General features: G+C 52.0%; 1 protein-coding gene across 7 annotated transcripts in view; it reads left to right on the top strand.

The window, feature by feature from the left end:
* Positions 1 to 949: 949 nt before the first annotated feature.
* USP48 (ubiquitin specific peptidase 48) overlaps positions 950 to 27153 on the top strand; it is a 35574-nt gene continuing 9370 nt past the window's right edge. For 3 of the 7 annotated variants that reach the window (XM_084822192.1, XM_084822191.1, XM_084822190.1), the window contains exons 1-20: positions 950 to 1293; positions 3170 to 3290; positions 5441 to 5597; positions 6767 to 6894; positions 8668 to 8792; positions 8907 to 9015; positions 10536 to 10669; positions 10932 to 11014; positions 11754 to 11933; positions 14089 to 14211; positions 15012 to 15161; positions 16201 to 16401; positions 17708 to 17822; positions 17996 to 18126; positions 19172 to 19240; positions 23042 to 23166; positions 24515 to 24637; positions 25406 to 25467; positions 25930 to 26040; positions 26427 to 26557. In XM_084822192.1, coding sequence (XP_084678318.1) covers positions 1160 to 1293; positions 3170 to 3290; positions 5441 to 5597; positions 6767 to 6894; positions 8668 to 8792; positions 8907 to 9015; positions 10536 to 10669; positions 10932 to 11014; positions 11754 to 11933; positions 14089 to 14211; positions 15012 to 15161; positions 16201 to 16401; positions 17708 to 17822; positions 17996 to 18126; positions 19172 to 19240; positions 23042 to 23166; positions 24515 to 24637; positions 25406 to 25467; positions 25930 to 26040; positions 26427 to 26557 — 2512 coding nt within the window. In that variant the 5' untranslated portion in view covers positions 950 to 1159. Of the gene's footprint in view, positions 1294 to 3169; positions 3291 to 5440; positions 5598 to 6766; positions 6895 to 8667; positions 8793 to 8906; positions 9016 to 10535; positions 10670 to 10931; positions 11015 to 11753; positions 11934 to 14088; positions 14212 to 15011; positions 15162 to 16200; positions 16402 to 17707; positions 17823 to 17995; positions 18127 to 19171; positions 19241 to 23041; positions 23167 to 24514; positions 24638 to 25405; positions 25468 to 25929; positions 26041 to 26426; positions 26558 to 27153 lie in introns of those variants that run through there. The other 4 variants (XM_084822193.1, XM_084822195.1, XR_014786059.1 and 1 more) reach the window with 3 other exon arrangements.

Below are 27153 nucleotides of genomic sequence, written 5' to 3'. Positions count from 1 at the left end.
ATGGGCGATTAAGAAATTTAATAAATAAATAAATAAATAAGCCCACATTTAGACAGAAAAAAAGGATTTTTTTCCTGTTTAAACATCATAGGGATGTGCCTTAAATAGTGAGGAATGAGGGGATTTATTCTAAGTGGAGGGCCACATATTCCCCATCCCTGCACTATAGGGCTGTTTTGTTTCCCTTCCACACCACTAAATTGTTTTTTTAAAACACACACACACACACACACACACACTGGTGTTTTGATTTTATTTTTGTAAGCTGCCTTAAATTGTAAATTCTGAATTAAAAGGCAGGATACGTTTTTTGAAGCAACAAAAATGAATAAATGTATTGTTTCCGTACATTTGTCTTAATAAGTACATGTACTCGTTTCTTAAAACGAATAAAAATGTATCGTGAACAAGTGAAGAGAAATGAAGTGATTGCACATCCCTGCGTGACGAGAAGCAGGGCCAAGCGGCAGCCGCCTCGGAGGGAGGAAGAAGTCTGCTTCCCTCGCAAATGTTCTGTTTATAACTACAATCCCCTTTTCTCTTAACTCCAGCGCGAAAGCGAACGGGGGGTTTTCTGTCTCTGTCTTAAACGAGGGGCACTTCTGAGGTAAAAACCGGCACGCAGCGCCTCGCGCCACCAACCGCCGCGGGCGGCGCGATGCATTGTGGGCCCTCGCCTCGGCGAAACGTTTCGGGCCCGTCGCGAGCAGGGAAGGGTTCCGCTACGCGGAACTGCGCACGCGCGGGAAATTGCCGTGCTCTCTTTCTCCCCGCCCCCCGCTTCTCGTTGTCTGGTTGCCGCCAGCGGGAGGAGATTTCGGGGACGGGGCGGAGCCTAGAAGGAAAACGCGAGAGAAAGGGAGGCGGTCTTTGAAAAAGAGCCCGCCAATCCGCGCGAGCCGGCCTTTCCGAGCCGCGCCCCGCTCCGTGGCTCTCTTCCCGCCCTTTCGCCGTGACGTCACCGCGTCCCGGCGCGTGGTGTCACAAGCCGGCGCCCCGAAAGCGCCCGTAAGAGCCGGCTAGGGCCGTGGTCGCTCGAGGGGCGTGGCGGAGGAGGAGGGGGGCTGGCGCTCGCCACTTCCGCTTCCGGCGCTTTCCGGTCTTCTTCCGGGTTGCCCCCCTTCACTGGCTGGCGTTCCTTCTTCGTACCGGGCCCGGGATGGCGCCGCGGCTGCAGCTGGAGAAGGCGGCCTGGCGGTGGACCGAGACGGTGCCCCCCGAGGCCGTGACGCAGGAGCACATCGAGGCGGCCTACCGCGTCGGCCTGGAGCCCTGTCAGCGCGGAGCCTGCAGGTGAGCGCGGCGGCGGAGGGGGCCAGGCCGGGCAGCAGGGCCTGCCCAGCCCCGGCCCCCTCGCAGGCCTTAGGCGCCCCTGCGGCGGCGCCGCTGGCTGCCTTGTTGGGAAGGCCTCCTGTGCCGCCTGTCACGTGCAGCGTGCCCAGGCGTTGCCCGGTGCTCAGACTGCAAGGCGCATGTGGAGTATGAGGAAAACGGAACAAGTAGGAATGTAGTCAGGATGTATGAGGGCGGGGGGAGAGTGTGGTGTAGTGATGCAGATGTTAATAATGATGAATAATTAGACAGGTGTGTGTATGTGTGTTGTAGTGTATCAGAGCGCGCGCGTGTGTGTAAGAGAGAGAGAACCAGTCTGGTGAGTAGAGTAGTGATGAAAGTGCACAAAATAAACTTCATAAATAACATAAACTATAAAGATGTTAATGATAAATAACTGTACAATAATATGTGTTTGTGTGTGTATAGTAGCGTATAAGTGTGTGTGTGTGTGTGTGTGAAGGAGAGAGCACCAGTGTGGTATGGGGTAGTGGTTAAAGTGCACAAAATAAATAAGCTTCATAACATAAAATGAGTTATGTGAATGTTAATAATAACCAGTAATTATACAGTGTTATCCATGTATCTATATTGTAGTCTGCGTGTGTGTGTGTATGGGACTGGGGAGAGCTGGATTTTAGCCCCCCCTCAGCCATGAAGGCTAGTGGATGACGTTAGGCCAGTTGCTGACTCTCAGCCTAGCTGACCTCAGGGTTATTGTGAGGATGGAATCATTACCATCATCCTTACTTAGTTTAATTCATATGCTACTTTTCCACACAATGTGCCCAAAGCGGCTCACAATACAAGAACAGTGGTACAAAAACAAGAATGTGTATCAATACATCAGGTATAATAATAATACATCATTATTACCAAAGCAACCCCAACAATTCATTAAAATGGAGAGGAGGAGGAGATTCATGTGTGTCACCTTGGGCTCCTTGGAAGAAAATGGTGGGGTATAAATGGAACAAACAAATAAAATAAATTTATTTATTTTATAAACAAAATAAATACGCTGTGTGTGCATTTATGTATTATATATTTCTAATAAAGTAATTGGTAAAACAGGAATGAACGCATGTTAATTTTAATTATCAATATGTATAGATGGGCTCCCTGCAAGAGAGGATTCTGATTGCCTCCAGCTAACAGAGCAGGCCCATCTAGCTAATGTTGTCAATAATTGGTGGGCCTGCTGTGAAGAAGGATCCTTAATTATTAACGCACAAGAGCTGAGGGCCCATGACCATGCTTGGCAGTGTGTGATGGGTGGGTGAGAGGGAGGCTCTGGTTGTTGCAGGACCTGTGTCAGCATTTGCTTCATCTCCCGCTGCAGGATTTTACTTCTGCCCCACTAGAGTACTGCCTGTCTTTCACTTCTAAGGGAGAAAGTAAGAATGTTTCAGGCACACCATTGTGGAGGAAAGATTCCCCTCCCCAGCCTGTTACTTGACAAAGTTCATCCCTCCCCCAGTAACCCCACCCATTGAGAATTAAATCTCCTCCACATCATGGCTTCTGTTATTGTTTTTTTGGTGACTAGGACACGGTAGAGTTATGGGAACAAGCAATGTAGGCCTACTTTAGAAAATAAGTGGTCTTGGTTGGTCTTGGACAGCAGCGGGCAACTTGTGGCCCTTCAGATGTTGGATTGCATCTCCCATCAGCCCTAGCCCACATAGGCAGTGGTGAAGGATGATGGGAGTTGCAGTCCAACATCACTTGGAGACTCACAAGTTGCCCACCCCGGTCTTGGAGAGTGTGATTGGGTAGAAAAGGGGGAGAAGGCAGTCTGTTTAAGATTACTGAATCTGCCCTGTGACATTTGCAGGAGAAACTGCCGAGGAAACCCAAACTGCCTAGTAGGGATCGGTGAGCACATCTGGCTGGGAGAGATTGACGAAAACACCTTTCACAACATTGACGATCCAAACTTTGAGAGGAGAAAAAAGGTACGCTGGCGTGGTCTTCCTGCATAGCGTGAGCAAGGAGGATTCTTTCCCTGAGGTGCTTCCTTAACTTTATTTTGGTGCTCATGTTTGAGGCCCAATATGGGGAGGCTGGAATTGCACTGGCTCCCCAAAGATCTGGAGTCCTGGCTGTTGAGTGCCCAAACTGGGAAAGGTTTCCTAAGGAAAGCTGGGAGATTGCTTTGCTGTTACAAAGACATAGAGAGCATTACTGAGGTAGGCCATGCCTCATCTGCCTCTTTCTTATCCTTTTGCAATGGGATGGATCCTTATCCTCAAAGATGAGAAACTACAAGCTCTCCCACATGTTAGGAAGTTGTTTTGCAGGAAACTGTTTTAATAATATTTTTATGTGATTGGGCAACACTGCGGTTTTCTGTATATATGTATACGTCACCGTATGTTTGGATTTTATGAGTCACTTTAACTCTCTCGATATTTATTGGTTTTAAATGTTGTTAGCTGCCTTGGCACTTCTTTATGGGAAGGCAGGAGAAAAAGGTGTTTGAAATGTAAAACATTTCTGGATAGGGGTGAATGCTCCTTCCTTGTTCTCCTCGACCTCTCAGCGGCTTTTGATACCGTTGACCACGGTATCCTCCTGGACCGCCTGGAGGGGTTGGACATTGGAGACACTGTATTGCGGTGGTTCCGGTCCTTCCTCTCCGGCAGGTACCAGAGGGTAGCACTGGGAGAGGAGGTTTCGGACCCGTGGCCACTTACTTGTGGGGTGCCACAGGGTTCCATCCTCTCCCCGATGCTATTTAACATCTATGTGAAGCCACTGGGGGCTGTCATCAGGAGGTTTGGGGTGCAGTGTCATCAATATGCGGATGACACGCAGCTCTACCTCTCATTCAAATCTTCACCAAGGTTGGCCGTAGAATCCCTGTCCAAATGTCTGGAGACGGTGAGTGGTTGGATGGGGAGGAATAAGCTGAAGCTGAACCCTGACAAGACCAAGGTACTTTTGGTGGGAGACAAGAGGAAGCTGGGGGATGTTGACCTGGTGTTGAATGGGGTACGGCTACCCTTGAAAGACCAGGTCCGCAGCCTGGGGGTCATTTTGGACTCCCAGCTGTCCATGGAGGCTCAGGTGTCAGCTGTGAGCCGGACAGCGCTGTATCAACTCCATCTGATACGGCGGCTGCGCCCCTTCCTTCCCGACCATCTGCTCCCATCGGTAGTACATGCCCTGGTCTCCTCTCGTTTAGACTACTGTAATGCGCTCTACGTGGGGTTACCCTTGAAGACGGTTCGGAAGCTGCAGCTGGTACAGAACACGGCGGCTCGCCTGATTAAAGGCAGCCGCCGGCGAGATCACATCACTCCAGTGCTGAAGGAGTTGCACTGGTTACCAGTTGTTTTCCGGGCCAAATTCAAGGTGTTGGTTTTGACCTTTAAAACCCTATATGGTTCTGGCCCAGCCTATCTTAAGGAGCGCCTCCAGCAACACCAGACAGGCCGCTTAACAAGATCAGCCTCAGATGGCCGTCTCTCTGTCCCATCAGCCAGGACAGCTAGACTGGTGGGGACGAGGGAGAGGGCCTTCTCTGTGGTGGCCCCCACTCTGTGGAACTCCCTCCCTAGGGAACTCCGTCATGCCCCCTCTTTAATGAGCTTCCGTCGTGCATTAAAAACGTGGTTGTTCAGGCAGGCATTTGGGGTGGGTTAGGGTATTTAAAAAAAAAAAAATTATGGTAAAATTTTATTGTTTTAAATTGTTTTATGGTGGGTTGTACATCGCCCAGAGTGGCTGGGTGACCAGTCAGATGGGCGATTAATAAATTTAATAAATAAATAAATAAATAAATAAATGGAATGATGAAGCTTTCTGTAAACTGGGGGTCAACTTGTTATAAACTCAGCCTCCCAACCAAGACTAATTTAACTGGCATTAAGGGTGGGGATTATATTCTAGAGCAGCCTTCCCCTACCTGGTGCCCTCCAGGTATTTTGGACTATAACTCCAATACTCCCTCACCTGGCCATGATTTGTAGTCCAACACATTTGGAGGGTGCAAGGTTGTGGAAGGCCATTCTGGAGAAGGCCTCACTGCAGCTGCAATTGTCTTTTGGATATATGGGTATCCTTCTCAAATGCTTGACTGCATTTCCCCTTCCCCCACCAGAATGCGTTTGTGGGCCTCACAAACCTGGGGGCCACCTGCTACGTCAACACTTTCCTACAGATGTGGTTCCTGAATTTGGAGCTCCGACAGGCACTCTATTTGTGCCCAATTGCCCGCCCAGAATACGTGACGGCGGAGGGCTCCCCAGTAAACAAAGGTCAGTCAAGGGTCTTGTACGCAGGGAGGTGTTTTGATGGCTCTGGGAGGACTTTGTGTTGTTCAAAGCCAGAACAATCGGCCACACTCAGGTGTCTTGCGTAGCATACCCAGATGGCAAAGTGCTTTGTGGTCTTCGTGTTTTGCTCATACAGCACCACTGAGAGGGAAGTTGTTCCCATTTGATAGAGACAGAGAAGACAGTTGCTTAAGGTTACACAGGGAATCCCTGGCAGATGAGAGGCCATGGTTTGTCAGTCTGAGATCCTCAGAAGGCAGAGAAAACATGAATGCACATTCCAGAAAAGAGATAAGGCTGAATGGTGTAACTTCTGATAAGAACGAAGAGAACCCTTGAAGAGGAAGGAGAGGGCAAAGGGGGTTGAACTTTATAAGTGTTTTCCTGCCTGCATTTTGGGATGTGCCTTTGTCCCTAAGGTTTGTGCCAGTGGGACTTCTAGAAAGAGTGAGAGTTATTGGGGTTTACTGCATGATTCATTTCTTCTTTAATATTTATATTACTTTTTGTGGAGATGTTGTGCTACCTTTTGTAAATGATCAAAGAGCTTCAAATGAAAGAGCAGGACTGGCTCCTCTTTTTAAAGTCTGAACAAATATCTTTGTATAATGGTGGTTCATCTGACAGGTTCTAGCAGTCCCACATCGTAGAGGCTCCAGCCCCTCCATGTTCTGGGGCTTAGGTCATTCAGCTTGCTGATAAATCTCTATTCAGAAGGGGTCGCAATCCATGATAGCTGAAATCCCAGATGACAATCCCTCTGCCCTCTAGACTACAGCAACTTCTCATGGGCACCATAGTACTTAAGCAGCAGCTAGGTCACAAACAAGCCCTAACAGAGGGGATTGTGGAAATCTTAATTGTCTTTCTGAAAGGATTTGATTTTCATGGTTATTTAGACCAGTATATTTTGAGAATTTTGCTTCTGTTGCTGTTTCCGTATGTAACAGACTGAGGATTTTATTGCAAACAAGGAGAGCCAAAGTATTCCTCTTGCATTGCCAATGGGTGTATGCGACAGTAGATCAACCTTCCCCATCCTGGTGCCCTCCAAGCTGGGAATTGTCATCCCACACATCTGGAGTACACCACTTTGGGAATGGCTGTGGTAGATGTTCCACTTTCAAGGAAGCCCTTTTGCCTTTCAATAGATTACGAGCCTCAGACCATTTGCGAGCACCTCCAGTACTTGTTCGCTTTGCTGCAGAACAGCCGGAGGCGTTACATCGATCCGTCGGGGTTTGTGAAAGCTCTGGGTTTGGACACAGGTCAGCAGCAGGTAACGTTTGGGGGGGGGGGTGCATGGTTTGGTCTTTTTACTTTGGGGGAGCATCTCCATCAAACAAATGGCCACCTGTAACGTTAAAACAGCAGTTCTTGAGCTGAGGAGAACAAGGAATGCTTTATACACAGGGAGAGCAATCCTGTGCCCCCTAGACAGTGTTTGCGGGCGGGGGACATAGGATCGGGTTCCTGGATCTGAGGTTGGAGTCACCACTCCCCACCCCCTCCCCCTTACAGCTGGCATGGGGAGAACTGTGCCAGCTGCCTCTCTGAGGTTGGAAAAGCAGACTTGGAGGGAAGGTAAAAGGGGCGTTCCCGTGGGAGAGTTGGGGATGGGGGAGCTGCCTTACGAGGAATCCTCCAGCCTCCTTCCCTCTCCAACACCTCAGTTAGACAGGCGGAAAAGCCCATCTAGCTGAAATGCAGAGTGGGAGGAGCGCAGAGGTGACAATCACCTCCACCATCCCTCCTGCTCTGCATTGGATGCCCGTCAGCCTCCAAGTTTGGAGGCTTATTGCCATAGGATTGCGCACTTAACGTCTTGTATCTAAGGCAGTGTGCTGATCCAGAAAGTCGCAGTTGGTGCAATGGAGTGAGGATGTGTATGGCTTTATTCCTCCCCGCTTTTTAAAGTGCCATAAGATGAAAACATAATTCAAGAGCTAAATTCAAATCTCTTATTATTTGCATTTCCTGTTTTGTTAAAGTGAACCCCGACTTTACAATGGAAGTTAAAATTGGTGCAAAACGCAGCAGCTAATCAGTATATGGTATCGCGACCATATTACACTATTCCTGAAAGACCTGTGATTGGTGCCAAATGCTTTCTGGGCTCTATTCAAGGTGTTGGTCTTAACCTTTAAAACTTTAGACCGTTTAGGACCTAGCTATCTAAGGGACCACCTGTCTTTCTGTCGAACTGCCTGGGTATAAAGATCTGCAGGAGAGCCCCTTATGCAGACACTATTACTCAGAGAGGCCTGCTTGTCAGGCACGCATGAAAGAGCTTTCTCCTGTGTCGTTCCCATGCTGTGGCATCCACTCGCTTAAGAATTACCATTGGCCTGCACTTGCTTGGCTTTTAGAAAGGGTTTGAAGCTGCATCTTTTTAATCTTGTCTTTTAAATTATGCAGGGTTAATGTTCTTAGTTTTTACTGTACTTAACATTCTTATTTTCTATTGTTTTAAAGCTTTGCTGTGCAACATCCGTGAGGGCTTTTTATCAAATAAGGCGACATATTGTTGTTGTTGTTCCGTCGTTCAGTCGTGTCCGACTCTTCGTGACCCCATGGACCATAGCACGCCAGGCCTTCCTTTCCTGCGCTCTCTCCCGGAGTGTGCTCAAGTTCATATCCATTGCATCGGTGATGCTATCTAGCCATCTCATCCTCTGTCGTCCCCTTCTCCTTTTGCCTTCAGTCTTTCCCAGCATCAGGGTCTTTTCCAGAGAGTTTTCTCTTCGCATTAGGTGGCCAAAATATTTGAGCTTCAGCTTCAGTATCTGTCCTTCCAGTGAGCACTCAGGGTTGATTTCCTTTAGGATGGACTGATCTGACCTCCTAGCAGTCCTGGGGACTCGTAAGAGTCTTCTCCAGCACCACAGTTCGAAAGCATCAATTCTTCGGCGCTCAGCCTTCCTTACAGTCCAGCTCTCACAGCCATAGATTACTACTGGGAAAACCATAGCTTTGATTAGACGGACCTTTGTCGGCAAGGTGATGTCTCTGCTTCTTACTATGCTGTCTAATCTGGGTACGTCTCTCCTAGGACGCGCAGGAGTTTTCCAAGCTGTTCATGTCGCTGTTGGAGGATACCCTGTCCTCACAGAAGAATCCAGATGTGCGGGACATCGTCCAGAAGCAGTTTTGCGGAGAGTACGCGTACGTCACAGTGTAAGCCTGTCTCGCTCAAGCCATTTTGCTGTTCAGCTCTGAATGTTTCCAATGTTGGTGCTTGCAATTTGTCGTCATCCTTCTTGTGGCGTTCATTTGTGGCTTCTTTTTCAGGTGCAACCAGTGTAGCAGAGAGTCCAAACTCATGTCCAAATTCTATGAGCTTGAGTTGAATATCCAGGGCCACAAACAGCTGTCGGATTGCATCACAGAGTTCCTGAAGGTATAAGCCCTTCCTGGTTCTGTTACTTCCAATGCTCCATTCTTTCCATGCTTCAGTCTGGCTGCTTGTGATGCTATTTGCTTTGCCTTGAAGAATCTTGGCTCTCTTTCTTTGGGAACTGAAGAAAGATCTAACTCAGGCTGCCCCAGTGGCCATGCTGGCTGTTTGGGGATGATGGGGATTGTACTTCCAGCACATATGGGGGGCATCAGGTTCAGGCCATTAACGCTTTTAACCTGACCCTTGTTTCTGCACGCTTTGAGGCATCCGTTCAAGTGATGACCAAAGAATACAGGGCAGTCGTATAGGTTTTGGTCCTTACAGATTGTAATCTGTCTGGCCGTGTTAATTGAAGAATTGTACATCTGAAAACAGGAGACTTTTTTTTTTTTTTAAACAAAGATCCTTGAGGCTGCAATCCCATGCACAGTTACCCTGGAGTAAGCTCCAGTGGACACATGGGGACTTACTTCTGAATAAGCATGCATAGGATTGCACTGCAAGTCCGCTAGAATGCAGTGCCTAGGACAGGGGTGCAGAACCTCAGGTCTGGGGGCCAAATCCAGCCCTCCCGGGTTCCCCAGATCAGTCTGCCCCCTTTTTCCCCCAATCAGCAATTATTTGGTGGTTTCCTGGATTCTCTGCAGAGCTCACCACCTTTTACAAGGACGAAATGCCTCTCCTAAGGCTCAGTTACTGGCAGTAAGAACTTTCGAGCGAGAAATACGCCCGGGGGGGGGGGTGTTTTGGCCCTGCCCCTTTTGTCCTTTGCTCCAGCCCACCAGTGCACTGTAGCCCCTGAGAGCTTCTCCAAAATGGAATTTGGCCCTTGGGTTGAAAGGGCTTCAGTACCCCAGGCCTGGGGTGGGGGGTATCTTTTGTTTCGTGCTGGAAGTGTTTGTGGGTCCTAAAGCAGTGGGACGGAACAAGTTTGGGCGTTCAGGTGGATAGCTCCTTGAATGCTCCCTTAATATATGGGTCTCAAATTGATTGTGTCCACTAGTGTAGCTGTTTGGAGGAAAGAACCCACAGAAGTAGTTTGTGAATCAGGTGACATACACAGGCAGCAATTGGAGCATGGAAAAGCCTTTTTTGCATGCATTTCATCCAGCGTGTGTCTTGACCAGCCTATAACGGCACTTCTGTCTTACAACGAGAAATAGGGGTCATGGTTATAGCCCCATGACAGATGGTGGTGTTATGGGAAGATTCGTCCTACACCAACAGGAATTGCCTTCTTCAAAACTATGAGGCATGAGTAATGCCACGAAGCTACACTCTTCCCCTGCCCCACCCCCACCCCCATCATCCAGCTCCTTCTCTGGCTCTTCTCAGAGATGGACTTCTGGTGACTGTCCAGGACTGGAGATAGTGCCTCCCTGCCCTCACACTCTTCCCCTGAATAGGGAAGGGTCTGTTTGCATGGCCTGAATGGCATTTGGTGCCAAGGGTCTTTTCCCACATGAGTGAGGTGGCAGCTCCCTCTCCCTGCTGACCTGCTTTTCGTCTTTCCTGGCTAGGAAGAAAAACTAGAAGGGGACAACCGGTACTTCTGTGAAACCTGCCAGAGCAAGCAGAATGCTACCAGAAGGATCCGTCTCCTGAGTCTTCCTTGCACCCTCAACCTGCAGCTCATGCGCTTTGTATTCGATAGGTGACTGTGTTTGTTTGCTGAATTTGTATCCCACTTTTTGGACCATTGTTGTCTCCCAAAGTGGCTCATGTCAATAAAGAGAGGGGTGGGACCATCCCATCAGGCTTGCAAACTAAGATGGTAGAACACGCAAGGGAAAAGGGGTGGAGGGGAAAGGAAGAGGAGGGAGATCAGCTTTTCAAGGCCAGAACAAGGTGGTGAGTTCCCCAACTGAATGCTGTGTGCCTCTTTCTTTCTTCTTCATTCTTGTTTCCATCTCCAGACAAACAGGCCATAAGAAGAAGCTAAACACTTACTTTGAATTTTCTGAATTGCTGGACATGGAGCCCTTCCTGGAAGATAAAGGTGGGCTGTACGTGAGGCGCCTCCTGCTCTCTACCAGAGAGATACAGATTCTCTTCTTAGAATAACTTGTGTACCCAGGCTGTTTTTATTTAGATGTATTTCTAAAATTATACGTGAGTTGCCTTTCAGGCCCAGAAAGGCATCTCCGAGTGACCTAAAACTTTTAAAACATCACACACAGCAAAATGAAGAGCAGGAGAAAATTGCTTTTAAGAGCAGAGTGTGGAGTTAATACATTTACGGTGCATTGCTGGCTGGGGCATGCTGGGAGTTGTAGGACTTTTTTCTGTCTGAACCTGCATAGGATTGCGCCCTTAAAATCACTCAAATGCCATGCAGAACAGCATTTTAACAGCCCGCCTAAAGCTGAACAAAGAAGGGGCCTATTATCTTAGGGGGAGAGTTTCACAACTTGGGCATCACCACAGAGAAGCCCCTGCCCCAAACTAGCCTCTTTTGTGGTGGGACATACGAAAGGATGTCTGAGCATATTTTAAACTACAGGCAGCTTCACATGGGAGGAGGTGGTCTTTCAGATATACTGGAGTATGTGTTCCTGCCCCCAGATCTGGGGTTAGGACATAGGTGTGTGGCCTTAGATGGTCAAGGAGCAGCTTTTTTATGGGTTGTGTCTCAAAGGGCTGTGGAAAAACAAGTCAGGTGAGCTCTGCTTTTGCGATGGTGGGTGTGCCATACGCACTGTGGGGGGCTTTAGCCGACACTCTCTTCTGTGTTCCAGCCAGCATCTTTGTCTACGAGCTCAGTGCGGTTCTGATCCACCGTGGCGTGAGCGCCTACTCTGGCCACTACATTGCCCATGTGAAGGACCCGCAGACGGGAGAGTGGTACAGGTTTAATGATGAAGAGATAGAGAAGATGGAAGGCAAGAAACTGCAGCTGGGTGCAGAAGAAGACCTAGGTAAAACACCCCGGTTGTGAGTTGCTCTCTTCCACCCTCACTGTTCCTGCTCCTGCTTACCTGAGGGTATGGCCTATTGAATGCTGTGGGGCTTACTCCCAAGTAGACATGCCTAGGATGGTACTGTTAATCTCCTGTCTCAAAATCTCCCATAGTTGGGAGACAACCCATTACAGCAGACAGACTCGCATTCTTAAGATTCCCGGTCTAAATGCCCATGTTGAGAGCTCATAGAACTCATATTTCCTTCTATCTCTGGGTGGGCAACTTGTAGACCAAATCATCTGGAGGGCCACAGCTCCTATCAGCTGTAGCCAGTATAGCCTATGGTGAGGGATGCTGGGAGTTGTAGGCCAAAACACCTGGGCGGCCGCCCCTGTAATCTTACCCATTGCTCCCCATCCCATCCGGGTGCAAACATCAGGCCCTGGGTATCTGTCTCCTTGAGGCCTCTGCAAGGCCTGGTCAGGGGGAGATCATAGAGGTTGCATATGTGGTTCTGAGACTCATGGCATCTCTGTGCTGAGCGCTCCTGGATTGACACCGACGCCCTGCGGAGTTTGGATGTGCAACTAGTCCTTTGTGATCAACAAAAGGTTAGCTACCTAGATTCTATTCCGCCTGCATCAAATCTCTTGGGTCTCGGTATAATTGTACCTAGAAGAAACAACTCCATTAGCATGTTCATGCAATCCTGTTGTGCAGCTGATGTTTGAGTGGGCTGGGCGAAGGGAAGGGGGGCATGTCTGCAGCAGCCTCAGATTGCTTTGTGCAGCTTGCAGCCTCCCGTGAGGCTTTGCCAGCAGCCACCTCCCCTGTCCGCTGCCTGCTGCCCGCCATGGGCATCTGCCTGTTCCCTCATGTGCTTGGAAGGTGATATTAATTACTCATGACTGGAAATATTCAGAGACAGGCACCTTGTCAGAAAGCCTGCTGGTGGAAGTGGGGCCGCTAGCCCCTGGGGAGTGTGCGGGCCCACCACATGGACCTGCTGCTCTGGAAGATTCTTCTGCCATGCAGGTCCTCCTGGCAGGCCTCCGGAATGGGAGGGCAGTCGAAGGCCAGCACCATCTAAGCTGGGAAATAATACTTGGAGGGGAAATGCTGTTGAAATGTTCTTTAATCTGTTGGCTTATTTGCAGTATTTTTTATCCTGGTCCTTGGCCAGAAAGGTTCCCAGGGCACCTTGCATATAATCAGTAAAACAAGGCAGTCCCTCACTGCAGGCTTATACCCTGAAAAGACACTACACACAAGGGAAAAGGGAAGAATTTTAAGTCTTTCAGAAAGCAGGTGCAATGGCCCTGTTTTCCCCTTCTCACTCCCCTCTGTTGCAGCCTGCCGGAATGGCTGCTGGTGGTGACAGTCAAGGGAGGACTTGGAGTGGGGGGTCAGCAGACCTGATGGAATACACAGCAGATGCTTTGGACAGAAGTGCCCCCTTTCCAGGTGATGCCTTTGGCCAGCCCCCCCATGTGATGCCCTCCAGATGTGGGGCGACAACTCCCATCTGCCCCTTGTTGAGTTTGACAGGTATTGTAGTCCAAAACATCTGGAGGGTAATCCCGTTGGGGAAGGCTACATTGGACTCTGTGTGCTCAAAAAGGCAGTTTTAAGGTGCAATCTTAAATGTGTTTAGGCAGAAAAAGGTCCCACAACTCTCAGCTTGCCCTAGCTAGCCATGCTGGCTGGGGCATGCTGGGATATGCAGGACTTCTTTCTGTCCAAACATGCTTAGCATTGTGCCCTTAATCTACCCTCTTGCAAAGTACCTCATGTCCTAAGTGGACATAGCCAGCAGTTCCACAGCTGCTTCTTAGTTCATGGTGTGCGGAGCTGTTTTGCAGGGAGGCACTTGGGGAAGGCAGGAAGTCAAACACAAGAGAACAGTTGTGAATCCTAGAGGCTGCCCGTTGCTGCAGGCCTACTTAGGTTGTTATGGGTGTTTTCAGGCCTGCCTGGGTCCCTAGAATGGGGGCGGGGGGCTGGCCCTTCCTGGAGAGAAACCTGCCCCCTCAGTGCAGGCCATATCCATGCCAAAGTCCAGAAGGGGGTTTCGGCGGGATGGGGTGAACAGGTTACAGGCGCTCACTGCTTTCTTCAGTGAGATCAGGATTCCCAGTGGTGGCTTGCTTTGGCTTCTCTTCTCCACTAGAGCCTTCTAAATCCCAGTCTCGGAGGCCCAAGTGCGGGAAGGGGATGTACCGCTCTCGAAACGCCTACATGCTGGTGTACAGGTTACAGACGCGGGAAAAATCGCTCACCGTTGAAATCCCAGGTAAGGCTGATTGAGTGTGTGGGGGGCAGGGGGAGAGGGAGAGACTGAGGGAGATTCTGGTCTCTTTTTAGCCAGTCCTCTCTCTCTGCAGATTTGTCTCTCCCTCTCTGCAGATTTGTCTCTCCCTCTTGCATGTACTGGCTTTGGGGTACATCCTAAGCTGTCTCCTTACAGCCAGATGTTCCTCTTCCTTCCTAACCCAAGTTCAGTTGCTGCTGCGGCTGCCTAAGCCAAAGGGTGGAATCTAGGATGCTGGTTGGGAAGAAGTGTGTCTTGTGCCAGAAAGAGATCTAGGATGATCTAATTGAAAACCTACATGAACTGAATCCCTCAGAGAAAGTCAGCCTCTTACCAACACACACACGCAAAGCTGCTAATGATTTTTAAGCACCGAATGCAGACTGCAATAAATGTGTCTTGAAGGTTTTTTTTTAAAAAAAAACCAGTAGTGATGAGGCCATACGTATCTCCCCGGGGACGAAAATCGAAAAGTGCCAGGCTACCACCAAGAAAGCTCTGACTCTCATAGAAGGCAGTCCTTCAGATAATAGAGTGAGGAATGCTTGTAGAGTTGCTCCTCACTGGGCCCTTCAGGGCAGCCTTCCCCAGTCAGGTGCTCTCCAGATGTGTTGGATCACAACTCCCATGCTGGCTAGGGGATGCTGGGCATTGTAGTACTATGCATCTGAAGGTTGCTGGGTTGGAGAAGGTTGTTTTAAGGTAAAGGACTCCCTTGCATTTTTTCCTCTTCCTCTTGGGCTCTGCTCTAATCCTTCCCCCTCACTCCGCTCCCTGCCCAGCTTTTCTACGAGAGCTCGTAGAGCGGGATAACAGCAAGTTTGAGGAGTGGTGCAACGAAATGTCTGACATGCGCAAGCAGAGCGTGGCCAGGGGCAAGATCAAGCACGAGGAGGTGAAGGAGCTCTACCAGAAGTTGCCCGCCAAAGCTGGTCTGTAAGATCTTCCGTTCATAAAACCTCTTGCGGTAGCGCGCTGGGTTGAGAGTGGGGCTGTCCTAGGCGAGCTGCAGGGAGGGGATGCTTCTCGGCCCCACATGAGCAGAGACGTGGCCATGGAGGCTGTTTAACCCTCTCAGGCGTGGTCTACTCATGTGGCAGAATCCTGAGGTGGTCAGCCATCTGCTTCAGTCTGCAGACAGACGAGGCCAGTTTTCAATGCTTCCCCACATGCAAACATCCCTGCAGGAAGAAAACTAGCGTGTGTGATTTGATCTGCTCCCTTGTTATGCTAGCTTTTCACCTGCAGGGAACTGTTTTGTGTTCGGGAAGGCCACTCACGACCTCATTTTGCTGCAGGTACAGACTAGCCAGTCTCCTTTGCCTCAAGCTGCGGGGAGTAAGCCTCTGAGGGGTGCAGATGGAGCGTTTGCGTTGCTGCTGGGACAGCTGGTAGGGGGGAGGGAGTTCAGAGGCCTCCTGCCGTTGCGTCGATGGAGGGGAAGGCCTTCCGAGAGGCTTGTGCGAGCACACCAGTGGCGCTCCGCTTCAGGTCAGCGTTCCCAAACCTGGCACCCTCCACTGGGGTTGGACTACATATCCCATCATCCCTTAGCCAGCATGGCTACTGGCTGGGGGATAGTGGAAGTTGTGGCGCAATCCATTCGGAGTGTGCCAGGCTCGGGAGGAGGCTGCTCCAGGTGCCCGACGCACGCTCCTGCTGGCCAGAGGGCCGTGATTTAAACAGAGGGCGACGGAGCTCTTTTCGGGCCATGAGGAAGTTCACCTCCTGGAAGCAGACCTGTTCTCCTGTTGAATGCTCCTTCCCCAGCAGGAGGAGTGTGTTCTGCTGGTGGAAGGATCTTGAATTCCTTAACCTTGGGGTGGCGGGAAGACTGTGCAGACTCCTGAGTTTCACAGAATGGGGGAATGCGTGGTCTTAGGCTGCGCTAGCCAAGGTCAGGTTTGGGCAAGTGAACGGAACAGGGGTGCTGGCCTACGGCGCTGACGCACCTCCCGGCCTTCCTTCCAGGCTGCCCCTACGACTTCGTGTCTCTGGAGTGGCTGCAGCAGTGGCTGGACGAATCGACCCCTCCCAAGCCCATCGATAACACGGCCTGCTTGTGTTTACATGGCAAGCTGCACCCGGATAAAATACCAACTGTCAAGCGGGTCTCCGAGTACGTTGCTGACTATTTCTACAAGAGATACGGAGGGGGACCCCGGCTGACGGGTGAGTAAAGCACAGGGAGAACCGTTGGGAAGAGTCGCTCATGCACCAAGTCCCATCTTTTGACCAGTTTCAAAAGCTTTGCGATGGTCAGACCGTCCCTCTTTGCGATGGTCAGACCGTCCCTCATTGCAAGAGGAGAGTGTTGCCCTCTGTATCAGTTGTAACTTCCTCTGCTTAGTGGGAAATGACAGATGAATGCTGTTTTCTGGGACGGGGGGGGGTGATGGGGGGGGCTTCCTGCTTTTTGAGTCTGCCCTGTGGCCAGGGAGAATGGTTCAGTGCAGGGGGCAGTAAATAGGACGAGGGGGGGATGAAAGTGTTGTACTTAGGATGGGAGAACAAGATGCAAAGAGAATAAGGTTTATGGCAGCCTTCCCCAACCTGGCTCCCTCTGGATGTGTTGGACTCCAGTTCCATAGTTCCCAGCCAGCATGGTTGCTGGCTGGCTGGTGGATGCTGGGAGTTGTAGTCCAACACATCTGGAAGACACCTGGTTGTGGGAGATAGGGCATGGAGCCATAAGGTTGTGTGCTGAAAGCTTCACAAGAAAGGCAGCTTTCTCCAAGAGGGATTTGAAGGATCTGAGAGAGTGGCGCCGCCGAAGAAGCGTCTGCATCTCCCCTCCCTTCCCCTGCCTGGTTTCCCTGTGTTTGGGGGGGGGGTGTTTCCTGGGCTGCCGAGTATACCCCAGAAATGTTTCCCTCGGCAGAGCAGCAGGGAAGCCCACCGTCCCGGTGCGTGGGTGATCCCTCCACGCTTACTGTGCACTGCAGCTGGGAAGCGTACTGCCACGGCAGCCGGCCCCTTCTTCCCTTCACGCCTCACCCAGAGGTGCCTGCCAGCCGCATTCTCAGGGCTGGAGCGTGCGAGGTAAACTGCTAGCCTGCAAAGTGCTGGCCTGCGAATGCCGAGCATGGCGCCCGGTCCCCCTTGGGCTTCCACGCGTCTGTGAATGGCTTCAGGGAAACCACCCCTCTCTCCAGGCAGGAGCCAGCCGGGGGGGCGGCCTTCTCCGTGGGATAAGGAAGTGGGGAGGGCGACATCACTACATTTGGGGCGGGAGAGGGGGTACCTGATTGGGGCCAGTGGGGAGCTTCAAAGAGTCAAAAATTCCCCCCAAGAGAAGAGGGTAGAGAGAGAGCGGGTGCTCTATGAAATGGGGCCTGGGGAGGGGAGGGCGCTGGGCCGTTGTCTTCAGCCCGTTTACATCCTACCCGAGGGCAGAACACATTGCCAGCCTTGGGCCCAAACACAGAGCAGCAGTGCTGGTGCTGACGGCCTCGTTTGCCACTTCCTCCATCCCCAGTAAAAGCACTGTGCAGGGATTGTGTGGTGGAGCGGTGCCGAGTCCTGCGGCTGAAGAACCAGCTCAACGAGGACTACAAGGCGGTCTCCAACTTGCTTAAAGTGACCGTCAAGGGGTAAGGCGATCCTCTGGAAGAGTGCGGAGTGTGTTGGCTGGGGGGGGCGCTGGTGTGGCTGAAGGTGGAACTGAACCCTCGTCTCCCCAGGCACAGCCTTACCTTTGAACCCCTGCACCGTACTCGGAAGCCAGGTTGGTCCCTGGGCTTGAGTGGTCTTCCCCTCCTTACAGGAATGATGGGTTTTGGGTTGGGAAGTCATCGTTGCGGAGTTGGCGTCAGCTGGCCCTGGAACAGCTGGATTACCCAGATGAGGATGGAGACCAAAGCAACGGCGATCTAAACGGCAATGCAAAGAGCAAAGGTAGCCCCCATCTCTCCCCCCATCTCTCCCCCCATCTCTCCCCCCATCTCTCCCCCCATCTCTCCCCCCATCTCTCCCCCCATCTCTCCCCCCATCTCTCCCCCCATCTCTCCCCCCATCTCTCCCCCCATCTCTCCCCCCATCTCTCCCCCCATCTCTCCCCCCATCTCTCCCCCCATCTCTCCCCCCATCTCTCCCCCCATCTCTCCCCCCATCTCTCCCCCCATCTCTCCCCCCATCTCTCCCCCCATCTCTCCCCCCATCTCTCCCCCCATCTCTCCCCCCATCTCTCCCCCCATCTCTCCCCCCATCTCTCCCCCCATCTCTCCCCCCATCTCTCCCCCCATCTCTCCCCCCATCTCTCCCCCCATCTCTCCCCCCATCTCTCCCCCCATCTCTCCCCCCATCTCTCCCCCCATCTCTCCCCCCATCTCTCCCCCCATCTCTCCCCCCATCTCTCCCCCCATCTCTCCCCCCATCTCTCCCCCCATCTCTCCCCCCATCTCTCCCCCCATCTCTCCCCCCATCTCTCCCCCCATCTCTCCCCCCATCTCTCCCCCCATCTCTCCCCCCATCTCTCCCCCCATCTCTCCCCCCATCTCTCCCCCCATCTCTCCCCCCATCTCTCCCCCCATCTCTCCCCCCATCTCTCCCCCCATCTCTCCCCCCATCTCTCCCCCCATCTCTCCCCCCATCTCTCCCCCCATCTCTCCCCCCATCTCTCCCCCCATCTCTCCCCCCATCTCTCCCCCCATCTCTCCCCCCATCTCTCCCCCCATCTCTCCCCCCATCTCTCCCCCCATCTCTCCCCCCATCTCTCCCCCCATCTCTCCCCCCATCTCTCCCCCCATCTCTCCCCCAGTACGTGGGGCTGTGCAGTCTTTCGGCTCAGCATTGGTCCATTACATTGCTGTGAAGAAGCAGCCTTGGCAGGGAGGGAGGGCGGACGGCTTGGTTGCCCTGTGCTGCTGCACGTTGCGAGGTGCGGGCCATTCAGTAGACGGACATCTCACTTGGCTGCTGGCCTTCTTTCCTTGCTCGCCAGATGAATCCAGCACAGAGAAGCGCGAAGAAGAGGACCTGAAGTTCAATGAGGACGTCGTTTGCCCCCACGGTGAGAGTAGGCACAGGGAGTGGGACATGAGCGCATCGCTGTTCCTCTGTAGGTTGCGTTGATATCCGCCTTCCCTCCGTGGGACGTGGAATAGCGCATGTAGTTCTCTCCCTGCCTACAGCTTTATCCTCACAGTTATCGTGTGAGGCAGGTATGGCTTGGGAGATGGCGGTTGCCCCCAGGTTGTGAGAAGAGCCGTGCTGGGTTGGACCTCCTGGTCCCCACAGCAGCCAAACAGATGCCTCTGAGAAGCCCACATGCAGGACATGAGTGCAAGAGCACCTTCCCCCTCATGTACATCAGCAGCTGGTGCTTACAGGCCCATGGCCCCTGTTCCTGGAGGCCATATATAGCCATCGTGGTCCCCTCGTGAGCTTCGTGGCTGAGTAAGGAATTGAACACACTCCCGGTCCAATGCTCTGAGCGCTGGCTCTTACGTACCAAGGGCAGCTTGTGAAAAGGGGCCACTTGGTGTCCCAATGTGATGCTTGCTTTGAAATCGTGCCTGAGAGGTGAGTTGAGAAGGCCCAGGAGAGGTGAGTGCGGCTCATTCCCAGGAAGTCAAAGCCCTAGAGAAAAGCTCTCGGACAGTTTCCAGCGGGTTCGCTGTGTTAGTCTGTTGCAGCAAAAACAACCGGGAGTCTTCTGGCACCTTAGGAATGAATTGGATGAAGGGGATGGTGTTCATGAAAGGATGTGGCAGAATAAATGGGCTAATCTTTAAACTGCCACATGGCTTCTGGTCAGTGTGATGCATGACATCCATTTCTTGGGGGACACCTATGTAGGTCAGCCTTCCCAGACCTTGTTCCCAGCGGATGTGTTAGATTACAACTCCCATCATCACCATTGCTGGCTGGGGGATGCAGGGAGTTGTCATTCCAAAACCCATCCAGAGGGCGCCAGGTTGGGGAAAGCTGACATAGGTAGTCTCATCAAACCAAAAGTACATTGGAGATGAGTCATTGACAATTCACTGATGAGAGTAATTTCTGATGCACCTCTTTGCACTCCTAAACATTTATTGTGATGGGAAGTTTATTTGTAATGTTATGACTTTGGAGGAAAAATAGACTCCCCCATCAGGCTTTGCAAGCTGACAAGGTGTAGACTGATCTTGTTGGTGTGCACGCAAAATGTTCTTAGCGGATGAAAGGGGATCAGCGCAGCTATAATGGTGCCAGAGACCCATCCGAATACTACCAGCTCTTGTTCTGTCTGCGTTAGGCAGAGTGGCTTCCTAGATGTCATGCTGAGAGAGAGAGAGACACATACAAACACGTGGGAAAATGTGAGCCATTCCTTCTCGGCATACAAAAACCCAGGGAAAGTTGGCAAGGGTTTCCAGTTTCCCTCCCAGCCTTCCCCAGAAAATCAGAGTGTGGGGGCCCAGATTCACTGCTTCTACCCACACATGGCAGCATTGACACCCAAGCATCACAGGAAAGATGTCCTATTTGGGCTGTAGGTGAATAGGCTTGGAGCTACCGAAGGAGCCAACGAAGGCTTGTGTGTTTCCCTGGGGCGTAGAAATAGCCCATAAATGACTATAGTTGATAGCACCCCTCCTGACAGAAGAGAACGGTGGTGAAGCTGGGGCAGTTCTTCTCCGGAGCAGCCGGGCTCTTTTGTGTGGCTGTGGATGAAAAACCAGAGAGCGTCACAAGCACATGAGTACACGGTGGGTCCATTAGAGCTAGTTGTGTTTCCTAGGCATCGTCTTGGCCTGGTTGGACCAGTTATGTGTGTTTTTGAAGTAAATGGAGCTTACCCTTTTGGCCCTTTCCTGAAGAGGTTTCATACCTGTGTGGGCACGAATGCCTGTATTGTCGCAGTCGGTATTAGTGAACACCGAGTGAGCTGGAGAGTGTGTTTCTCGGATCTCAAGCCATTTCACATTCTGGAACCAGGTTCACTCCTCTCTGCCACACCCTTCCAGTGCTACTTGTGTTGTCCCTGGAGCAAGAGCAGAAGCTAAAACGAAGCACGTTCCCCTCCCATTAATTGCCGCCTGCGTTTGTAATTGGCCTGTAACCTTAGAGACGGCGCAGAAAGGAGCTGTGTCAAATCAGTGGGTGCCGCCAGCTGTTTCGGCTCTGCTGAGCCAGGGGGGCAAATAATTGACAGAGGATGGCTGCCTCGCGAGAATGGGTCTGCCCTGTGGGGCGGGGCACAGTCTGTCCTGGCTTGCATCCAGCACCTGCCCGTGCCCGTTCTCCTCTCCTTCCCTGAGCCGGAGATGTGACTGTGCTTGCTTGCTCCCTAGAATGAGAAGAGGGGAAGGAATTGGAAGCTGCTTCTTGCTGACTTGGCTAAAGCAGCCTTCTGTGCTGGCTGGGGAATGCTGGGTGTTGTAGTCCAACATCTGGAGGTCAACAGCTGAGGGGAGGCTGACCTGAAAGCGTTGCGGGGAAGGGGCCATCTAGAGTGGCACACGGGCTGCAGCTCTACTGGGATGCTGGCGAAGACCTTTCCCAGCCCTGTCCCCTGAGACCTTTGAAATGGACCCTGGGCTGGGAGGGGGTCCTCCCACAGGCAAGCAAGTGCTCCGGCCCTGGGGTGTTGGGCCTCTCTCAAGGTGGCCCTGTCTTGCCAGGGCGAGGGATAGCATCCTTGACAGCAGGGGACCTCCCAGGTTTGGGCCTTGTTCAGGAAAGCCCAACTTCCTCCTGCTTTGGAGCTGTTTTGCCTTTGTTCATCCGTATAAGAATAAAAGAGCCTAAGAGCCCTACTGGATCAGACCAAAGGCCTCTCTAGTCCAGCATTCTGTTCCCACAGTGGTCAGCAGATGCCCCAGTGGGAAGCCCACAAGCAGGACAGGAGTGCAATGCACCCTCCCACCCATGTTCACCAGCAACTGCTGTACATAGGCACACTGCCTCTGATACTGGAGGTAGCATAGAGCCATCAGGACTAGTAGCCACTTTTCCAGGAATTCGTCTAACCCCTTTTTAAAGCCATCCATATTGGCGGCGATCGCTACGCCTTGTGGTAGCAAATTCCACCCTTTAATGCTGTGCTGTGTGAAGAAGTCCTTCCTTTGATCTGTCCCGAATCTCCCACCACTCGGCTTCATGAGAGGACCCCGTTGGGTTCTAGCATTATGAGAGAGGGAGAAAAAAATGTCTCCCTATCCACTCTCCACACCACACATGGTTTTGTACACTTCTGTCATCTGTCCCCTCACTCGTACATATGCTCGCATAGCCGTTGCCCTTCTGCTTTCCGCTGCAATCTGGCAGTGATGCCATGTCCCTCAACACTTAGCAAGCCTTGTTCGTCCAGAGCTGATCAGTTTTGCTGTCCCCTCTGGCTGCCATTCCTTGTGAAACAACCAAGACACTGGTGCTGCTGCTGCTGTTTTCCCCTTAGAGCATGGCAGAATTTTGCCACAGTGGCCTCAAATAGAATCTGCTGAGAAACTGACTGGAAGTGTTGTCGTCGTTGTTCTCCCCCCCCCCTCCCTGATTTGGGATTCCTGCCAGCTCCTGGATTCTCTCCTTCAGGGAGAATCGCAAAGCCTACATGTTAAGAAGTGCCGTCCATTTGGGATCACTTTACCCTTTCCATTTGGCAGTTAACTAGGGAGCATTTAAAAGGGTCGAAGGGGACTGAAGTGGTTCCTCCTCTTCCCCCTGGCTGCCGCCCTGGCCCAACGAGGTCGCAGGCATCAGCTCTTGTGTGACGTGCAGAGTGATCTTCCAGACCTTTCTCGGTTTGTTGTTGTGTGACTGTTTTTTGAGGGGGGTTTGCTGGCGGCAGCCAGAACCACTCCTGCTTCTCTGTTGTTTTTCCACACAGGCAACCTGTGCATATTGGAGAACGAGCGGAGGGTCGTTTCCAGAGAGGCGTGGGAGAAGCTGCAGTGTTACTTCCGCAGTGCCCCAGAGTTCCCAAACAACAAAGACTCCTGTTCTCAGTGCAAGGTGTTTGGCTCGTGTTTGCCTGTGGTGGCCAGAATTCACTTGCATGCAAGAACACCACAGAAGCCCAAACGCTAGGATGTCCTGCAGGCAAAAAGGGGAAATGCTGTTTGCACTGCTGCAAACAACTCTTTGCTTCTGCCAGATTACATAGCCGCTTGAGTGGTCATTAAACCCTCTTTGGTTTGCCCCTGTGCTAAGAAAGGGAAGAGTCTTTCTCCCAGTGTGAGGCCAGTGGGCTGAGGTTGGCACAGGAACATCTCCCAAGCGGAGGGGCTTGGCTTCTGTTGCCCCTGTGCCCACTGTGGGGGAGAGGAGCAGTGGTGTAGCAGTCAGTTTTGAAGCTCAGGAACTCATGGTGACAGTTCCCATAGCCCCCCAAGAAGAGTCCAGAAATGTAGGCCGTTATGTTGATCTATATCTGTATGTGGTGTGCATGTTCATTCTGTGTGTGTATTAACACATGCTCTCTCACACACACAATCCCCGCTGCCACCCAAGAGCAGGAGTACATAGCATACCCCCCAGTTTATCAGCATCAGCTGACAGTCACAGAAGAGCGAGCCCGGCAAAGGTCAATGTTGTGGTTAGCATCTTAAACCATGGCTGAAGATCCCTGAGATAGTATGAGAAAGGGAAAGAGAAGGGCACACAGCCTTCCCCCAAACAGATCAAGGTTTTCCAGGAGTTTCTTTTCCCAGCCCCAAGGGAAAACAGCTTATCTCAGAGTCAGCAAACTAGGTGTAGCAGTTTTCATCTCCATCAGGAGCAGGTCTTTTGTAGAGCTAATGGGTCTTAATTGCCCACTTAGGACCAAGTCACCCAAACATTCTGTGCATTAGACAGGGAACCATATATCCATTTCCCCCCAGCTACTGTGGAGATTGCAGCTAAGCTCAGAGAGAGCAGGGAAGCCTGAGCAGGGTGGCAGGTGACCTCAGCATTCGTGCTTCAACCCTGGGAGCCTTGTCTCCAGGACGCCACTGGAGAGGAGGAGGAATGGAAGAGGCAAATTGGAGTTGACCATCAGCTGCATGAGGCATGACCACAGCAGGGAGCCTGAAGGCTCCTGGATGTGTCCAGGGGAGAAGGCCTGTAGGGGTAGAACAGAGAGCTGCTGGAGTGGTGCTCTCCGGTGCCGTTGGGGGGGTTTTCTGCCCTTCCTGCCCTTCGCTGGGCCTGTGCCCACCTTGCAGTCCCCGAGGCCAGTGCTGCAGAATTGTTTTCATGGTCTGAGAATTGCAGTAGGGTGCATCGTGGTACCACCCTTGACTTAAAAAGCCACCTGGTTTGTTTGTATTTTAAGCAGCAAGCAGGCGAGCGTGACCTGTGTGTGTGTGTGTTTGTGCAGATTCTGGAGCGGGAAGGCGAGGAGAATGAAGCCCTCCACAAAATGATGGCTGGCGAGCAGAAGGCATCTCTTCCAAACCTCTTCCAGGACAAAAGCCGGCCGTGCCTCAGCAGCTGGCCTGAGGTGGGAAGGCCAGGCAGGGGGGCAGCTGCTGTGCTCCGGTGCTGTGAGGGTCCGTCTCGGGGTAGTGGACTTGTCTGTGAGCGGCAGAGTGCATCACCTTCCGCTTTGTGCTCCCCATCCTTATGCTGAGCGTGTCTGTATGTGTCACACGAGTGCTGAAGGCTGCAGCCCTGCCCGGCCCTGCCCGCCTGGAAGTAAACCCCACTGAGTAAGCTTGGTGGACGTGTTCAGAATTCCATTGGTTCTCCTGGGAGAGAGCGAGGGGTGTGGGGGCTCGGCATTGCCCTGTGCAGTTCTGTCTAGTTCCGCAGAAGAATCCAGAACAGTGGCTATGGGGCCTAGAAGGCAAGAGACTCTTAACTGGCCTCTAGAGCAAGGGAGGCAACTTGTGGCTCTCCAGATACCTTGGCCTACAATTCCCATGATCCCTTACCATCCCTTGCTGGCTAGTGCTGATGGGAGTGGTAGGCCAAACCATCTGGAGGGCCAGAAGCTGCCCACCCTGATCTAGAAGCTTGATCCCCCTCTCTTCCTAGTACAACAGAAACTTCAAGAGATGTGATGTGTAATTATTTGGGAGTAGATGTGAATTGCAAGGCAGGGTCTGCCAGGTGAGAAGAGACCAGCTGAAGCCGTGCTTGTTTCATGGCCCCTAGTTCTAATTTTCCTTGGTGTTCTGCAGTCCTAATTGAATCCAAGCTGTTGCTCTCGAGAAAGCAAAGGATTCCTCTTCAAAGATGTCGCAAAATTGAACTCTCTTGTTTTCAGGAGGTGGGGGAGCTCTATGTTGTCTCCAAGTTCTTTGTGGAAGAGTGGAGGAAGTTTGTGAGGTAAAGCGCCTTCTGTTCATGGCTCTGCTGTTCTTCCTGTCTTGCCGCTGCCCCCCTTGTCCCCTGCTCTTTGACCTTGAGCGGACCATCGGAAGCTGGCTTACACTGAGACCCTGGGTCCATCCAGCGCAGTGTTGTTGACACTGACTGGCAGCAATGGCTCTCCAGGATTTCAGGCAGGAGTTTTTTTCCTGCCCTATCAGGAGGTGCTGAGGATTGAACCTGGGACCTTCTGCATGCAAAGCAGGGGCTCCACCGCTGAGCTGTGACCATTTGTAGACATGTACTGAAATGATGCTCAGCGTGTCCTCATGCATCCCTTCTCAGAACTGGATTTCTGTGTTTCCAATTAGCACCTTCTCTCTTTCTGTCCCGGTTAAAATAAAAAACATCCACCCCAATCTCTGCCTGCAAAACAATGTTGCTGCAAACTGCCATCTTCTCCTCCTGACTTCCACGCAGGAGGCCGACACGGTGCAGCCCTGTCTCCTCGGTAGGGAACCGGGATCTTCTCTGTCCACACGGCGGCCTGATGTTCACGTTTGCTTCCATGACCAAAGAAGACTCTAAACTGTGAGTTTGTGCTGTTCAGTCGTCTGTCTCTGCCAGGGATGTTTTTGGGGAAACGACTTGGGGGAAAGGGGTCATAAAACGGGGGCTTTTTGCGGGGCTCCCTTCCACGGAGTGCGCAGCCTCCCAAGGAGGCACGGCTGTTGGGGCTGAGGCAAAGGCACCCTTTTTGTGTGGAGAGCACTGGCCTGCGGAACAGCAGCTTGTGTGGCCGGCCGGCTCACTTTCCCCTCCAGTGGCGTTACTCGGGCCGAGGTCTTTGAAACGCCTCTTAACGGGAAGCTGCTTGCATCCGCAACTCGCAACCCATGGCATGCAGGAGGGAGGGGGAGAAGCAAGGATGCTCTTCCCTTTCCACGGCAGGCAGCATGTTCTGCTTCTTTGCACAGTATAGCTCTGATATGGCCCAGCGAGTGGGAGAGGGTCCAAAAGCTCTTTGTGGTGGACCACGCCATCAGAGTCATCCGGAGGCGATCTGCCGAGGCCGGCCCAGAAAGCCCGCCCTACATCACTGAACCCGGTGAGCAAGCGAGATGGGCGGGGGGTACATCCATGCCAGCACCTGCGTTACCCTTGGCCCGTTCAGTCCTGGTGCTCTCCCTCTCTCGGGGCTGCCAGCTCATGTATTTTTATTTTTCAACGTCTGACTCTGCGCCAGCCGCTTGGGCTGCCTTCCAGGATGGTGTGCAAACGATCAGCTGCGTGAGGGTTGGCCAGAAATTATTTTGGGTAACTGCTGTGCTCCTGAGATGATGTCTGCAGTTCTTTGCAGGAGAGTTTCCTTGCTGGGCTTGGAGCCCAAGGTCCTTGGAGGCTTGGTGCCCGTTCAGGCGCACCGTTTGACAAGTGGAATGTATGACAAAATGTTAACAGCATCCTTCCCCAACCTGGGGTCCTCTGATTCTGTTGGACTCCTACTTCCATCATCCCCCAGCCAGCGTGCTCCTGTTCAGGATAGCCAGACTTGTCCTCCTCCTGTATACCAGTAAGCTTCAAGGGGCTCAAGCAAGCCAATTCACTCTCCCCCTTCTCTGGCTCTCTTTTCCAGCTGACCCTCAATGTTCTGTGGCCACTGGAGCCCGCTAAGCATGCTCGGTCCTCACCGGCCTGCGTTTT

Source organism: Heloderma suspectum, chromosome 15 (genome assembly GCF_057233095.1).
Source record: "Heloderma suspectum isolate Gila_16-S chromosome 15, 16-S_ref, whole genome shotgun sequence".
NCBI lineage: Eukaryota > Metazoa > Chordata > Lepidosauria > Squamata > Helodermatidae > Heloderma > Heloderma suspectum.
Note: the sequence above shows the minus strand (reverse complement) of the source record. Positions and strands in the feature narration are given on the sequence as shown.